Genomic DNA, 17,774 nt, shown 5'->3' on the forward strand with positions numbered 1-17,774 from the left:
TTAATGAACTTTAACGAACAATATTATTAAAATAAATATTGATGCTTAATATTCAAAGAAGCTTTTTTTTTTAGTATATTAAATAATATTAAAAATTTATTTAGAAACTAATACATAAAATATATCTAATATCTTTTCTTTTTCGATAGATCATTCACAACATGAAAATTTTCAACCTTTTTGTGAAGACATCAGTCTCTCATAACGAAAAGATATACAGGCACAAGATCTGAAATTTGGGTGGAGGGGCAAAGTCGATTACATTGACCCCAGTGTTCAAATGGAACTCATTTCATCGACCCCAAAAGGATGAAAGGCAAAGTTGACCTCAGAACGTGAAGAGAGACAAAAAGTCGCTAAGCAATTTTCCCAGTGTGCTAATGACTCAGCCAGCTCACTGCCTTAATAACTCTTTCTGTTATAGGTGCAAGGCCTGAAAAATTTGTGGGAGGTGTACAGTCAATTACACTGGCCCCAGTGCTCAACTTGTATTTATTTCATTAATCCTGAAAGGATGAAAAGCAAAGTCGACTTCAGCAAAATTTGAACTCGGAACATGGATGAAATGCTGCTAAGTAATTTGCCTGGTGTGCTAATGATTCTGTGAGGTCACCACCTTAATAATAATGATGATAATAATAATAATAAATAAATAAATAATAATCCTTTTTACTACAGGCACAAGACCTGAAATTTTGTGGGAGGAGATCAGTTAATTACATTGAACCCAGCACTCAACTGGTACTTAATCTATCAACCCCGAAAGGATGAAAGACAAAGTTGACTCGGCGGAATTTGAACTCAGAATGTAAAGACAGAGGAAATAGCACGAAGAATTTCATCCACCATACTAATGATTCCAGCTTGACGCCTTAACAATAACAACAATAATAATAATAATAACCCTTTCTACTATAAGCACAAGGCCTGAAATTTTGGGGGAGGGGACCAGTCAATTATATCAACCCCAGTGTGTAACTGGTACTTAGTTTACTGACCCTGAAAGGATGAAAGGCAAAGCTGACCCTGGAGGCATTTGAATTCAGAACGTGAAGACAGACAAAATACTGCTAAGCATTTCGCCTGGCATGCTAATGTTTCTTATTTCTTTATTGCCCACAAGGGGCTAAACATAGAGGGGACAAACAAGGACAGACAAACGGATTAAGTTGATTATATCGATCCCAGTGCATAACTGGTACTTATTCAATTGACCCTGAGAGGATGAAAGGTAAAGTCGACCTCGGCGGAATTTGAACTCAGAACGTAGCGGCAGACGAAATACCGCTAAGCATTTTGCCCGGTGTTCTAATGATTCCGCCAGCTCACTGCCTTTGCTAATGTTTCTGCCAACTTGCCACCTTAATAATAATAATAATAATAATAATAAAGGGATAGGGATTTAAACAATTATTATATGGGTTAAACCTAACTAATATTTTTATAAAACCATAGTCTGTGAATGTTTATAAAGCAATTTGCAACACAAACTGCTAATTACAATGTGAGTCAATTTGAATAATTATTTTTAAGTATAGCTTCTTTATTATGTAAGGAACATTATAGAAACTTAGTACAACAATGTCTTGATAAGCATAAACTAAAAATAAGAATAAATAAATAAAAAGAAATTAAATTTTAGCCTGTGTCAGAAAATGGACAGCAGAAATAAAACTAAAAAAACTAAAGAAAAAAATAAAGAAAACAAGTGGAGAAAAATGATTTCACATTGTAAGATTCACAGCTTCATAGAAAAATTGACTGATGTACATTTTTCCCACGCTGTATAATAGACAGCCTCAAGTCAACAACCCAAGGCTAAAGGCCTTGACCTAATAGCCTTTATTATATTCAATAAAACTATATATATATATATGGGAGAATATACAAATAATAACAACAGACGAGGACAGGTGGTGTAAATAACAAAAGTATATATTAGTATGACGCTCGGGAATACGGAAAGTCTTTGACGGTTCGAGCTACGCTCTTCAACAGAAAGAATACGGAGACAAGGAGAAAAACACGGAGAAAAAAAATTGAATAGTGTTCAGTCAACGGTCAGTCAATATATATATATATATATACATACTCATACATACATATATATTTATGTATATATATGTACACACACAACATATCAAATTATTGAGTTCTTGGCATTAGTAAAAGTTAAAGGATTAGCTTTTCAGTGACTATCACATCAAACATATCTTCAACCCTTCTGTCACCATATTTCTGTTGAAATACTACACTGCCTTTGAATCAATTGATTTTGAAGATTAGAAAGAATTTGTCACTGTTAAGCTGATGTTTGGAACATAAATTAACACAAAATTTTGACAGATTTTGATTTAGACCACTTTAAACCAGTAAATTTATAGCACAGAATCAAGAGTGGTCTCAGGCAGGTTGGTCTCAAGAGGGTTGAATTGTTTTACCTGTCTTAGTTACTGAAGCAGTTCTACAATTCCTCTAATGAAAGAGCTAAAACGAGTTATTAAAACAGATGGCCAAGATTAACATCTTTATTAACAAAATCACAATTCTTGTACGTTTTTGTAATTTCATTTAGAATGTCAATTCTCACATTTATTATTAAGTTATTATATTACATTGTATCACTTACATTAATTACTTTTGATTTAGTCTTAATAACTAACGATATAAATAATTAATATTTATTTGTCATTAAAATCCACCTGCATAAATATATATGACAGTGTGTTGGTAAAGTCACAATTTTCATACATAAAAAATTCCAGGCCTATTGATGTATACAGCTGATGTTAGTCACCTGTATAACACCTTCAAGTGTGAGAAAATAATACACTTCTGGTACAAATGTACAGTGAGTGCTTAGTGTTCTTGCACTAAAGTACAAACAGACACTATTTATACATGTATGGGTGTTGGTGTGTTGTTTTGATGTGCATACGTACACAAGATTATTATAAAGTTTTTATGCAATTTAAAATATAAGAAAAAACATTTTTTTTCTTATAACTTTAGTTCCATATATAATAAGAATTAATCTATGAATATCATTTAGAAGCATCTATTTTATAATTCATGCATCTTTTTTATTGTTATCAATAAAAAAAAACAACTTATATTCATTGCTTGGCAGCCATACTGGGGCACCACCTTGAAAAATTTTAGTTGCATGAATTGATCCCAATACTTATTACATTTTTTGTAAAGTCTGGTACTTATTCTATTAATTCCTTTTGCCAAACTGCTAAGTTATGGGGATACAACAACACCAATTGTTAAATGGTGGTAGGGGACAAATACAAAACCACACACACATATGTGCTTGTGCCACATAAAAAGCACTTAGTCCATTCTGCTGGGTGGTTGGTGTTAGGAAGGGCATCCAGCTGAAAAAAACCATGCCAAAACAGACACAGAAGTGTGGTGCAGGCTTGTGACTGGCTGGCTCCTATCAAACCATCTGATCCATGCCAGCATGAAAGGCAAAACGTTAAACGATGATGATGATGATATATGTGCAATGTAGTTGAAAACAAACTATGATAGGAAAGAACATTACAAACAAACAATAGATAAATAAATACTGTAATCATCTCATGCAATTTGACTTCTAATAATAACAATAATTATAAATTAATAATTAGCATTTGTTATGAGGTGAAAGTGATTTTACATCATATCAGCTAACATATAGTAAACTCAAGTACTCTATCCTTTTTTTTAAAAACTTTTTATCTTGACCAAATATTGAACAACTCGAAAAACAGCAACACAAATCCATTGTGAAGTGCTTTGCAAGCTAATAAACAATTCAAGGTAATCAGGTGTGTGTGTGTGTGTGTGTATGTGTGTTCCACTGACGATGGTAAATAAAGAAAACTTCAAATATGTCTCACCCACCAATAAATAGAATAAATAAAAGTAATAAGACAAATGCTAAAAATTCAATAAAAAATAAAACAAACTTACCACGTTGTTTGTCCACATTATTGATCGCTCGAAGGAGTAGCTGGGTGTTTACCTCAGAGTATTCCACAAACACTAACAGTAACTTCAGGGCAGTTTTCACGACAAGTCTATGCTGCAAAAACAGAGAACGAGTACACATGTTGTAAGCGGGAACTCGACAAAGAAAACTGTCAGGGTCCTCTAGCACATTGGCTACCATAACTGCTGAATAGAAACCAAGACTGCTTCCCACAAATAATCTACACAACTAATGTTTATATTATATTTATATATATATATATATATATATATATATATATATATATATATATATATATATATGTATGTGCGTGCACACACACACACACACATGTATATATGAGTGCATGTGTGTATATACTTTGAGTTAACTAATGCTGGAATGTCTATAAAAAGGGGAAGCCAGTAAATAGCCGGAAAACACTTGACAAAATCTCCTACTCAAATCGGCTCCATTCCAGCACCATAAGAAGAATACATGGGAATTAAGAAGTGCTTTTGATCACTTACTATAAAAAGGATTTACGACTGTTACCAGGAAGAATGTGGTGACCGCAAACTACCGGAAGATTGAGGAAATATTAAGTAAGTCCCACTCCAATTTTAGCTATTTCTTTTTTTCTATAATAGTTTATACATTATAAAATAAATAAATAAATAAATAGACATCTTTCTGTAAAAGTCAATGACCAAACAACCCTGTGAATATGTTAGTTCATTTCAGTGATGCTGGTTATCCCTTTAGTGTTTAAACCGGCTATATCCGGCCCAAATAATCTACTCATTTTATGCCCAAACTGGCCAGAACCAGTATCTCACATCTACCCTGCAATGTCATTCGAAAAATAAACAATTACATCTCTCAAATCTTGAAGTTACAAGATAATACCAGATTAATTTTTTAAAGCGTACATGAATAAGGATTACTTTTGACATTAATTTGAACACTAAAGGGTAGAGTTAGTAAAGTGTCAAGAAACTTTATTTTGTTAGGTCCCTTGAGGATCTGAATTTAAAACTTTCTGGAGTCAATCTTGTTTTTCATCTTTCTGAGATCAGTAAAATATATATCAGCCAATTGCTGGGTCAACATAACTGACTAAACTACTTCACCCCTGCGCCTATTATGAAATTATTAGCATCATTATAATTATTATTATGAAGGCGGTGAGCTGGCAGTGTCATTAGTATGCTAGGTGGAAGCTTAGTGATATTTCGTCTGTATGTTCTGAGTTCAAATTCTGTAAAGGTTTACTTTGCCTTTCATCCTTTTGGGATTGATAAATTAAGTATCTGTGAAACACTGGGATCAATGTAATTGACTAGCCCCCCCCCCCCCGCTCCGCCTCCAAATTTCAGGCCTTGTGCCTTTAGTAGAAAGGATTTCAATTTGGCAGAATCATTAACATGGTGGACAAAATGCTTAGCAATATTCTTTCCAGCTTTATATTCTGAGTTCAAATGCCACTGAGGTGGACTTTGCCTTTCATCCTTTCAGGGTCAATAAAATAAGTACTAGTCAAGCACTGGCATTGACGTAATCGACTAGACCCCCTCCTCCAAAATTTGAGGCCTTGTGCCTATAATAGAAAGGGTTATTTTAGCACGCTGGGTGAAATGCTTAGCCGTATTTCACCTGTTGCTATGTCTTGAGTTCAAATTCCACCGAGGTCGATTTTACCTTTCATCCCTTAAGGTTGATAAATTAAGTACCAGTTGAGTCCTGGGGTTGATGTAATTAACTTACCCCTCCTCCAAAATTTCAGGCCTGGTGCCTGTAGTAGAAAGGATAATTATTATTGTTATTATCATTATGGCATAGACTTAATGTATCTCCTAGCTTAATGCCATCATCTAGTCCATGAGTGACTTTTAGTGGAAACGACTGTCATAAACAGTCAGACCAGGTCATCAGTCTGATGATAACTTTCTTCATTCTTCCTTCAGTTTTGGAGGACTTAAAAAAAGGTCATAGGCTTTGTCATTTATTCTCTCACTAAGTGATTAGAAAAAAAATTGAATAGTAGCCAGAGTAAGGATATAGTAGAAAAATGTTTCGGTAACTGTCATTACTGTTAATGGCAGTGCTCCAACATGGCTAGATTTTTTTAGATTGAAACAGATAAAGAATACTTTTACTGATAATAAAAGGGTCCTCTCTCTGAATAAAGAACAGATTGTAGGATGCTTTCTAATATAGCATGGTAGCAAAACATGGGCATTGAATGTACAGGATAAGTGTAGGTGGGAATGATATTAAGTGAGTGAGTATGATCTGAGTGATGCACGAGTGACAGAGCAGGGAAGACAGATGGACTGAGAGAAAAATGAACATAAGAGGAATCAACTGTGTTAGAATGTTGGAGAGAAGATTATGATGGCACAGAAAGGTAACTGATGCATAAATAGAATGACAGGTGGGTGAAGTGGCAAGAATTCCAAGTGGAAAGAGTGTGGAGAAGAGGAAAATATGGGAAGAAGTTGTGAAGGCTTATCTCAGGATACTGAACTTTAATGACGGAAATTACATAGGACCACAACAAGTGGTAAGACCTTGTATTGGAGAAAGCCTGCCTAACCCATGAAAAATGAAAAGACTGGTCACAAAATGCTGCTGATGATGATGAAAGCAAGGGCAGTGAGGCAGTGAGTAGGCAGAATTGTTAAAACAATGGACAAAATGCCTTTTAGTATTTAGTTATAGCTCTTGATGTTCAGAATGCAAATCCCATCAAGGAGCGACTTGGCATTTTTTTCCATCTTTCCAAAGCTGATAAAATAAAGTATCAGTCAAGTACAAGGGTCTAGTTAATTGAGTGACCTTTGTTCTCCCTAAAAAATATCTTCATTAGAAAATATTATTATAAGAAGGTAATGGCAGAGTGCTGAACTAAATGGTATACAGTAATTAGTTTTGTTCCCCTGCCTTCGTTTAATGTAATTGATCAAATCTCTTCCTCACAAATATCCCTCCATTTGCAAATATGAAAAATCCAGCTTATCATTACCATTATCCTCATTGCTGCCATATCTATTTCTTCAGAGGTGTATTTTTAGATACCTGCTTACATTGGTCACTGTGCTGATTATGTCATTGCAAAGATGTAATAGTAGTATTAATATTTTGCATACCAGCGTATGTAGCTGCAAATTTCATAACCACATGCGAAAAATGGAAAGAGGGGTAAAGAAGGAAACTGAGAGACAGAGTGAGAGAGGAGATAAAAATGTAGACGGATTAACCAGGCAATTAAATGAGTATGAAGAAAGGTGTTGAAAAAAAAAAAAAAAAACAGACAGGAAATTTACGTTAATCTAATAATTTGGTGTATTAATATAGTAAATATAATATCAGTGGTTGGTTGAGGCAGTTGACAACTCTCACTTGCAAATCTCCGTGCTGTCACATACTTCACCACACACAAAACATAACAATAATAATAATAATAATATCCTTTCTTATTTCTTTATTGCCCACAAAGGGCTAAACATAGAGGGGACAAACAAGGACAGACAAAGGGATTAAGTTGATTACATCGACTCCAGTGCATAACTGGAACTTAATTTATCGACCCCGAAAGGATGAAAGGCAAAGTCTACCTTGGCGGAATTTGAACTCAGAACGTAACGGCAGACGAAATACCGCTAAGCATTTCGCCCGGCGTGCTAACGATTCTGCCAGCTTGCTGCCTAATAATAATAATCCTTTCTTCTGGAAGCACAAGGCCTCAAATTTGGGGGAAAGGATTAAGTCGATTACATTGACCCCGGTGCATAACTGGTACTTATTTAACCGACCCTGAAAGGATGAAAGGCAAAGTTGACCTCAATGGAAATTGAACTCAGAATGTAAAGTTGGAAGAAGTGCCGCTAAGTATTTTTCCCAGCTTGCTAATGATCTGTTAACTCACTGCCTTAATAATAATATTAATAAACCTTTCTACTATAGGCACAACACCTGAAATTTATTGGGAGGGGATAAGTCAATGGCATCAACCCCAGTACTCAACTGGTACTTATTTTAGTGACCCCCAAAAAGGATGAAAGGCAAAGTCAAAACGCTGCTAAGCATTTTGTCCAGTATGCTAATGATTCTCCCAGATCACTGCTTTAATAATAATGATGATGGTCGCTCCCATTGATTTTGACGTGTTTGAAGGAGAGGATTTAAAGGAAAGAAAAAAATAAATAAACAACAACACCAATGGTTTCAAATTTTGGCAGATGGTCAGCTATTCCAGGGTGGTCGATTATATTGACCCTAGTGTTCAAAAATGGTACTTTATTTTTTTTACTGAACCTGCAAGGATGAAAGGCAAAGTTGGCAGGATTTGAACTCAGAATGTAATGAGTCAGAAGAAATACCTTTTATCCACAGCTAATATAACATGATTAACCCTACAACCCTTACTTTCAATAAAATTTCACTTCCATAAGCTTCTGAGTTAATATTTCTAAACAAACTATTCTTTTATTTGTTTCAGTCATTTGACTGTGGCCATGTTGGAGCACTGCCATTAGTCAAACAGATCAACCCCAGGAATTATTCTTTGTAAGCCTAGTACTTATTTTATCAGTCTCTTTTACTGAACCGCTAAGTTACAGGGATGAAAACATACTAGCATCAGTTGTCAAGTGATGGTGGGGTGACAAACATATACACACACACACGTGTGTGTGTGTATATGATGGGCTTCTTTCAGTTTCTGTCTACCAAATCCAGTCACAAGGCTTTGGTTGGCCCAAGGCTATGGTAGAAGACACTTGCCCAAAGTGCCATGCAGTGGGATTGAACCTGGAACTATGTGGTTGAGAAGCAAGCTTCTTACTATATACCCACTCCTGCATCTATTTAATTTCCCTAACATTTCATTTTAATAATTGTAGTATTAGGAAATATTATATTATAGTAGTATTCCCTTGTAATAAATTTTAGAATCACTTAAATAGTTGGTTTAATGTTTAGATCTGCAAATTGTTTAATTAAAATGTTTAATTAGCAAATAAAATCAAATATCATTTCTTTCTTTTCTTTGTTTTACAAAGACACAATGCTCTGTCTGGTCTAGGAATTGAACCCCTAACCTTATGATGAAAACCCAACAAACAATCTAACCACTAGGCCAGATACTTTCAAAGACATGGCTAGAGGACAGTTATATACATATCTTGTTCCTGGACACAGGTGAGTGTTAATAATGAAATTAGAATTGCTGGTTCTGTGAATGGTAAGCTGATACCCTTCCTATTGAATTTGTCATCTGTGAATCCTAAAAATATATAATAATATCATTTCCACATCTACAAAACACCAGCTGGAACCATTTTACTTTTCTTCGGAAAGGTATCGACATCACAGCTACCCTGTTTTCCCCTCCTTTTCTCCTAAAAATATCTAGCTACATGACTAACTAATAGCAATAGAAAGTCATAACAAAGAACATAGTCACAACAAAGAGAAGTATATTTATAAGCCAGAAACAACTTTAAATAACATCTAAACTAGCAATGGAATAATAATAATAATAATAATAATAATAATAATAAAAATATTCAGACAAATACATAACAAAAACACCAGGACTTACAAATATATATAACATACAGAAAATTGCACTACTGGGTACTGCACACATCCTACGCAAAACACTTTCAATACAGTAACCATAAGAACACCACAGCAAACTACAGCACATACCCAAGGCGCACAGAGCTGCGCTCGGTAGTGAAGTGAAAGCACGTTATAAAAATAAAACTACTGAACCATAATAATAATAATATTTTACCCCTGTGTCACTTTGATGGCATGCACTGCTCTCTCACTCAATAATAATGATAATGATAATAATAATAATGATAAACTTCCACAAACTTGTATGTTTGCAAATGCATTTTAGATATTTTTTCTTTAAATTTAATTTAAATGTAAGCAAGGAACTTTCATAGATCTTGTACATAATTCTGGTCACATGGGAAAACAATTGTAGATAGGTTGCTGTTATTTGCAATATACATACTCATACATAAACATATATGTATACATATATATATATATATAGCATTTGGCTGGTACTTATGTACCAAGTTTGATATTTACATAATATTGTTGTGTGTGTGTCAATTATTCCAACCTAATGAGCTCTATTTAAGTACCTAATTCAACTGAATCCTACATATATATATATATATATATATATATATATATATATATATATATATATATATATATACATATATACATATATACATATATATATATATATATATATACATATATATATATATATATACATACATACATATATATACACACACACACACACTCGTATATATATCATATGCACACATATACATACATGGACATTTCAAGACCATATGTTTATTACAAAGAAAGGGTTCATTTAGAGATGTGTTTACACACAGGGTTTGTACAATGACCCACATCCTACAATTGCAGTTATTCCAGAAGATATTAAATCAAGTATCTTTTAAGTACAAGGCTGAATTATCTTCCTCTCTGTTCCTCGCTCTCATCTTCATATACTTTCTCTCTGTAAGAAAAGGGCTGTGTTCAGTCTTGGATAAGGAAGGGCTCTGCCAAGTCCAACCCTTTAGCATTCAGATTTCTCTGTCAAATGTAATTCTCATTTATTCCCACTTTTTTTAATTAGTCATGCACCATCTTATAGTTTTGAGATTCCAATGATGATGATGATGATGATGATCATCATCATCATCGTCGTTTAACGTCCGCTTTCCATGCTAGCATGGGTTGGACGATTTGACTGAGGACTGGTGAAACCAGATGGCTACACCAGGCTCCAATCTGATTTGGCAGAGTTTCTACAGCTGGATGCCCTTCCTAATGCCAACCACGCAGAGAGGGTAGTGGGTGCTTTTATGTGCCACTGGCACAAAGGCCAGTAATAGTTTATTTTTAGAATGACATTGTAGGGTAGACATGAGAGGTCAGACCTTGCTGGTTTGAATATAAAACAGGTAGAAAATTTGGGCCAGATGTGGCTGGTTTTATTGCTAAAGGGTTAAAATGGTCAAGACATGCCATATATTGTAACAGTGCTCCCTGCAACTTCATCAGAAGTTAAGGGCCCCCACCACCAATATGTTATTAAGTGCTTGCTTGCTTCTGAGACAATAATATTTGATAAATCAAAGCAGGAAACTTACTTTGGAAGAAAGTAAGGAGTAAAGCCAGTGCACAGTTGCATTATGCCGGATCACACCATTCATACCATCAACGTAGAGCATCACTACACCAAGAGCTGGAAAATAATAAAAAGAAATTAAGTTTGAAACTGGCATTAAATTTATGGATGAACACATTAAATTTCCAAAAAAAAACCCCCCAAAAAACCATAAACCATATCTGTTACTACCAAGAGTGTACGACTTGGCAGCATGTACCATGATTTTGTTAAATGTTAAAGATGTTTTTGTAGTTGTCACCCTCTCAGATCTCCTGTCCTTCCTGGTCCAGCAGAACAGTGAAAATATAACAGCAGAAGGAAGAGAGGGCTGCACCAACGCTTGGATGCAACTTATTTTCAAATGAGTTTGAAATAGAGCAATATAAAATAAAGTGCCTTCCTCAAGGACACAACATGCTGCTCTTTCCAGGAACTGAACCTACAATTATAAGATTGGGGGTCCAACACTAGACTAAGTACCTTCACTAAAAATTAACAACAGCAAATTAAAATATTCAATAGAACCTAAGTGTGTCGTATTTTCTTTGAGATTGATTTCAAAAGTATCAAACTATCAGTAGGAACAGAAGTAATGTGGCATAGTGACTACCATAGTGAAGTATAAGCTCACAGCTTGTGGGTTCAAATCCACTGTAGGTATTTTATTGTGTCTTTGTGAAGATAACTTCATTTTATATGCCACAGTGTACCTAGACACAAGAATTTCTTGAAAGTTATCTAAGACTTGTCTGAAACACAATTTCTTAACATGCAGTTTCTGATTGCACTTTCATTTGTGTAGTGCAGGTGTGTGGCACAGAGGTTGGGCATTTGGCTCGTGGTTGTAAGATCATGAGTTTGATTCCAGATGGTGTGCTGTGTCCTTGAGTAAGATGCTTTATTTCACATTGCTCCAATCTACTCAGTTGGCAAAAATGATTTGTACCTGTAATTTGAAGGGCCAGCCTTGTCACATTCTGTGTTGGATTGAATCTCCCTGAGAACTACATGAAGAGTTCATGTGCTTGTGGAGCACTCAGCCACATGCACATTACTTTCAAGAGTGGGCTGTTCTGTTGATTGGAATCCTCATTGTAACCAGTGGAATGACCGGTTGTTTCTCAGAAGATACGCATGATAAAGGTTTCAAAGTAGAGTGAATTAAGAAAATAAAACTGTTGTTTCTAGCAAGTTAAGTGACTGCATAGAGGCTTCCCTTTTGCTCAGTAATCTGAGTCAATCTAATGAGTTCAATTCCAAGTTTATTAATTGTAATTCATTTTTTCTTTGTAACTGCAATTTTCAGCCATGGTGAATAGCTTTGGAAGCAAGTCTTTGGTCAGTCAACTCATCGTTAGCACACTAAATGAAGACAAAGCTTTTAATAGTGACCCTGTAACCTAATAGAGGGTTAAAGGACATTTTCGTTTGAATCAATTAGGTTTGATGCTCTCTTAATTTCTAGCATTGTGATAAGACACACTGCTTAAAAAAGTACTAATTGTTACAATTAACTAAGTTTCTGGTTGAGATCTATGAATGACTTACTAAGTTTCAGGTTGAGATTAAAGAATGAAAATTATTGAATGTAACAAAAACTTTGATGTAATGAAGAAAAATATAAAAATTGTATCTAACCTCTAAGGATAAAATTTTGGTAATTCTGGTCTGATTCAGCACCGACTTTAATGAGACAGTCAAGGCCATCATTTTCCACAAACTCATGGACTAAATCTTTGTCATCCTGTAGTTAAATAAGAAAAAAAATACTTTTGTGAGTAGTAGCAGACAGTACAGGAAATGTTTAGAAATGACTAAGTAGAACAATTAGCAAAATAGGATAAAAAAATTGATCTTATAAAAATATAATTTTACATTGGTCTATGATGATAATTATACAGAACTCTTTTCCATAATTAAATGTCTGCCATGAAATGACAGTAACATAGTACAAAATGAAACCTCAGCATCAGATCATCACTATATCATATTAGACTATCATCATATCATATCAGATCATCATCATCATTATCATCATAATATCTTCCTTGTCATATCACCATCATTATTTTAATGTCCATTTTTCCATACTTATATGGATCAGAATTCATTGACACATTTTCTACAGCTGGATGTTCTTCCAGTCACCAACATACACCCATTTCCAAGCATGGTAATATTTCCTAATGACTGGGCATGTTTTTACAGAAGATTGGAAATAAATAACGCTTCTTATATGATAGTGACACTCATTTACAATCACTGCGCAAGGTTAAGACAAGGAGATACTAACAGACACACAAGCGAAATCCACTTACAAGACTTTTGTCAGCTCAAGGCTATTGTGGAAGACACCCAAGATGCCATGCAGTAGGACTGAACCCCAAATCACATGGTTGGGAAGCAAACCTCTTAACCACGCAGCCTTGCATAAAATACTCTGAGAATTAATCAAGTCTCCTTCTCATGAAATTAATCATATATTAAATCTAATACACTATAAATCATGTACACAAAAGTATGACATCACCAATGGAAACGAGTTTGTACAGAAGAACGGTATTGTTAATGAACATTATAATGAGTAAAAATCACCAATATTAATGAGATATCCAAGAGATTTACCTGGAAGATTTGCTTCAATGAGAATAAAGCTCGACGGAGTTCCCGTCCACTTGAATTTAACAGTTTCTCTATAAAATAGCAAACGAAGAAAGAACATCTTGATTAAATATATAATTAATTACAATACTGATTTAATAACACAGAGAAGTATCAAATTTCAAAAATATGTGTCACAAGAGATAGTTTCCAGAGAAGTTAGAAGTAGAATGAGTATAAGGCATGTAAAATTTCTTATCAACGTTTGTAATAGCAATCAGTCAACACAAGGATTATAGAGGATTTATAAAATTAATTTCCATATAATAAGCTGTAACCATGTAATCAGGACAAGAGTTGTATTTTTCTCTAATCATTGTATACAGTATGAAATGACACATGTCAAGTCAGAGATAAATTCTGTTTATAAATAACAATCAAATAAACAAATTTTTCTGATACTATTCTGCAAATGGAATTGGTCTCTCAAATAGAATTATCTCTTTCCTACAGCACATGCTACAAATTAAAGAATAACAGATTTCAATGCTAAGCTGTCACCGCCACCAACACTACTGTGGGACAAAATGGATTACTAGTGTTTAGCTAATATCCTAACTATAGCATGTCACTAAGATGGACCAGAATTAATAAAATGCTCTCCTTATTTGTCAAATCTTTAAAATTTTTTTAAAATCAAAATATACAAACATACCTCAAAACAAAACAACACATGCTAAAAGTTCTAATTTTCATTCAGTGAATGGCTTTTTTACAGATCTGAATATGTCTCAAGCATATTTGAACAGGTAGCAAGTTTGTATTTATGTACATCACTGATTAGTATTTGTATTCCATATATCATCATCCTCATCATTTAACATCCGCATTTCATGCTGGCATGGATTGGACGGCTTAACAGGAATTGGCCAAGAAGAAAACTGCAGCAGGCTTCAGTGTCTGTTTTGGCGTGGTTTTTACACCACACACACCTGTCAGTCTATCTATCAATATTAACATCATCGAACATGGACGTTAAATGATGCTGATGTCTTATAAATATAAAATGTGTGTGTGTGTGTGCACCTGTATATGTTGTACCAAGATCAAAATATATAAATGTTAGTAATTTTTTAGATTCATAAGCTATTACATGCTGGAACAAGTTTCAAAAACGAAGTGTGTAGATACAGTTTTTCACATAGAAATTACAGAAACATGTAGATATACATAACTCATATGTAAACCTAAGTATTTGGAATATCTGCATATGTAGTGAATAAGACTTTCAGCCTGATACTAATAAATCTCTGATAATTTTGTTTACTTCCAACATATGTACCAGCATTTCTTAGACAAAGCTGCTCTTTCTTGTATCACTATTCCCTACTGTTCAATCCCTGCTCTGACATTAACCTCTATGCCCAGTCCTTTCCTTTAAGAAACATCACTCTGGAATCTCCTCCTAGTGCATGCCTTTCCTACAGATGCTGACCTGAAATATCTGCAATATTAACTACATTGGTCATGGAGAGCTTGCAGCAGAGGTCATGGATATTGCTCCACTTTCCACTTTTTTTATTGTGTGTCTCACTCAGCAGGTGAGACCTATTAAAAAAGTAGGAAAAAGTGTCTGTGTGCATTTGTGTATGTATATGGTTTGTTGGTTTATTATTGTTACATGGACTTAGAAAAATAAAGATGATGATTATACACAAAGAAAAATTAAGCTAAAGTAGCTATGGCATGATATTATGTTTGAATAATTTGCTATGTTCCAATGAAGTTGGTAAGGAGATTTGATTCAATAGATAACTATGTATGAGCACCAAGAATGTACATAAGTTAAGTTCAAGATCCCTTCAGCTCTCTATCCCTTGCACTTCTAATGAACCATGAACTATAATGATTACATTTTGTACCTCTCAATCACCTCTTGTCAATCTGTAAGGTTCATGATAATTTAAACTGAGAGGTCCTTGTCTTGTTTGCTTTTGGTGCCACATAAAAAGCATCTGCACTAGTGTCAGAACTGCAGATGAGACTGCAAGCTGAGGATTGAAATTCAGACATTTCAGAAATTGCTCCAATCATTCCCTTGCCCTCCTCATCCTCCACTTCTCCTCAGTCTGCAAGTATGAGGGATGCCCTACCATCATCACTATCATCCTCTCTTATCTCACTTGCTAGTACTTCTTTACTTAGCATCAGTTCACCTGTCAAAAGCAAGCAGTAAACATTCTGCAAATGGTGCAATATAGATCAGCATCAATATCTGGAGAGAGAGAGAGAGAAGTTAAGTCTTCATCTACTTTAAGTCAAGATAACTAGATATAAGCTTCAACCCGTAGAAACCCATAGATGACTAGGGGACATTTACTTTAAGCTAACTAAAGAGGAGCTGTTAAAATGTAACAGTTCTTGTAACTTATGGAGATAACAAGAGCCATCTGTTTCTTTGAAATATATGTGAAGTTGAAATGCACATAACTACCATTCTTTAGATAAGAGTTAGACCTCTCACATCAAAGACTACTTTTAAAGTGTGAATATAAATGTGTGTATGTGTGTGTGTATGCATGTGTCCATACATACATACATACATACATACATGAATGCATACATATGTACATACATATATGTATATATACATACACACATACAATTTATATATACATATATATGTATATAAAGTTTACAGATCCAACAGAGGTAGCATCAACTAAAAAAAGTACTCCATCCAGTGATTTAAATTGATTATATATATATGCCTTGCAAGTGGATTTGGTAGACAGAAACTGAAAGATGCCCATCGTGTGTGTGTGTGTGTGTGTGTGTGTGTGTGTGTGTGTGTGTGTGTGTGTGTGTGTGTGTGTGTGTGTATGTGTATATATATATATATATATATATATATATATATATATATATGTATGTATAAATATGTATAAAGAAAGAAAAGGATAAAGAGACCAATGGCAAAGTTAGAATTATATTTTATGGATTAAGTCTTATAGCTGTTTCAGGGAAAATCTAATGTATCCCTTCATCGGAGACGGTAATAGCAGAAGAATGGATTATATATATGTATATATAAACTAAAAACTGTAAAACTCTTTTGTACTAAATGACTTTTATTTTATAAAGTATGTGAGGGTATTTGTTTTCATGTGTATATGTGTGTGTTTGCATATGCATGTATATCTTACATACGTCTAGCACTGCGGGGGGGGGGGGGCACTCCTTTCATCACTTCAATGATGGAGTTATACATTTTTTTTATAATCATATTCAAGAAAACGTAAAAGACCATTTGTCAGAAATGTATGCATTTGCTTGTCAATGACAGTCATTGACAAGCTGGTATGAAGAGAAATGAAACAAAAATTGCTAAAAAGTAGCTTTTGAAAACCTTATTTCCGTTTTTTTTATTTTAAATATATTTGTTTTTTGAATCTAACTTGCTATGACTGTCATGATGAAGCAGGAAGTATGCGTTGGGATAATTTCCTGCTTCTTTCTCTTAGTTCAGAATGTATGAAATGGAAGCTTTTTTTAAAAGGGAAAGGGGAGAAAAACAAAATCATTGTATTATACACACACACACACACACACACACACATATGTATGGTTTGCCAATTGGCAAATGTCTTTTCTCAGGGTGTCAGCTGTGTAATGTTAACATATACTTTCCCAAGCAAATTTTATGTAAAAAAAGTTAAAACCAGGAACCGAAGTGATCATCATAAACTTAGTTTTCTGAGAATAAACCTTCTAGTGTTTAGTCACCTAACAATATGTATATGCTCCTAAATTGAGGTACAGATATGTAGATAAAAATGATGGCAAGTGACTAGAAATGTATATGCATACAAAAAAACAGAAAAGAGGTATAGAAGTGCTGTGACCTGTGGATGGACAGTTTACAGGAAATATCTAATTATAGTATATCGTTAGAATACTACAGCATGAAAAAAGAAAAAA

The 17,774-nt window shown here is 34.2% G+C and overlaps 1 protein-coding gene across 48 annotated transcripts in view; it reads right to left on the bottom strand.

Annotated features, from left to right (window-relative positions):
• LOC106868745 (FH1/FH2 domain-containing protein 1) overlaps positions 1-17,774 on the bottom strand; it is a 357,696-nt gene that overhangs the window by 46,962 nt on the left and 292,960 nt on the right. For all 48 annotated transcript variants that reach the window (XM_089357753.1, XM_089357767.1, XM_089357752.1 and 45 more), the window contains 4 exons: positions 13,818-13,885; positions 12,831-12,936; positions 11,173-11,267; positions 3,967-4,078 (listed from right to left, as the gene is read on the bottom strand). In XM_089357753.1, the coding sequence (XP_089213879.1) occupies positions 3,967-4,078; positions 11,173-11,267; positions 12,831-12,936; positions 13,818-13,885 (381 nt within the window). The remainder of the gene's footprint in view (positions 1-3,966; positions 4,079-11,172; positions 11,268-12,830; positions 12,937-13,817; positions 13,886-17,774) is intronic.

This window comes from Octopus bimaculoides, chromosome 9 (genome assembly GCF_046866305.1).
Source record: "Octopus bimaculoides isolate indiv1 chromosome 9, ASM4686630v1, whole genome shotgun sequence".
Classification (NCBI taxonomy): domain Eukaryota; kingdom Metazoa; phylum Mollusca; class Cephalopoda; order Octopoda; family Octopodidae; genus Octopus; species Octopus bimaculoides.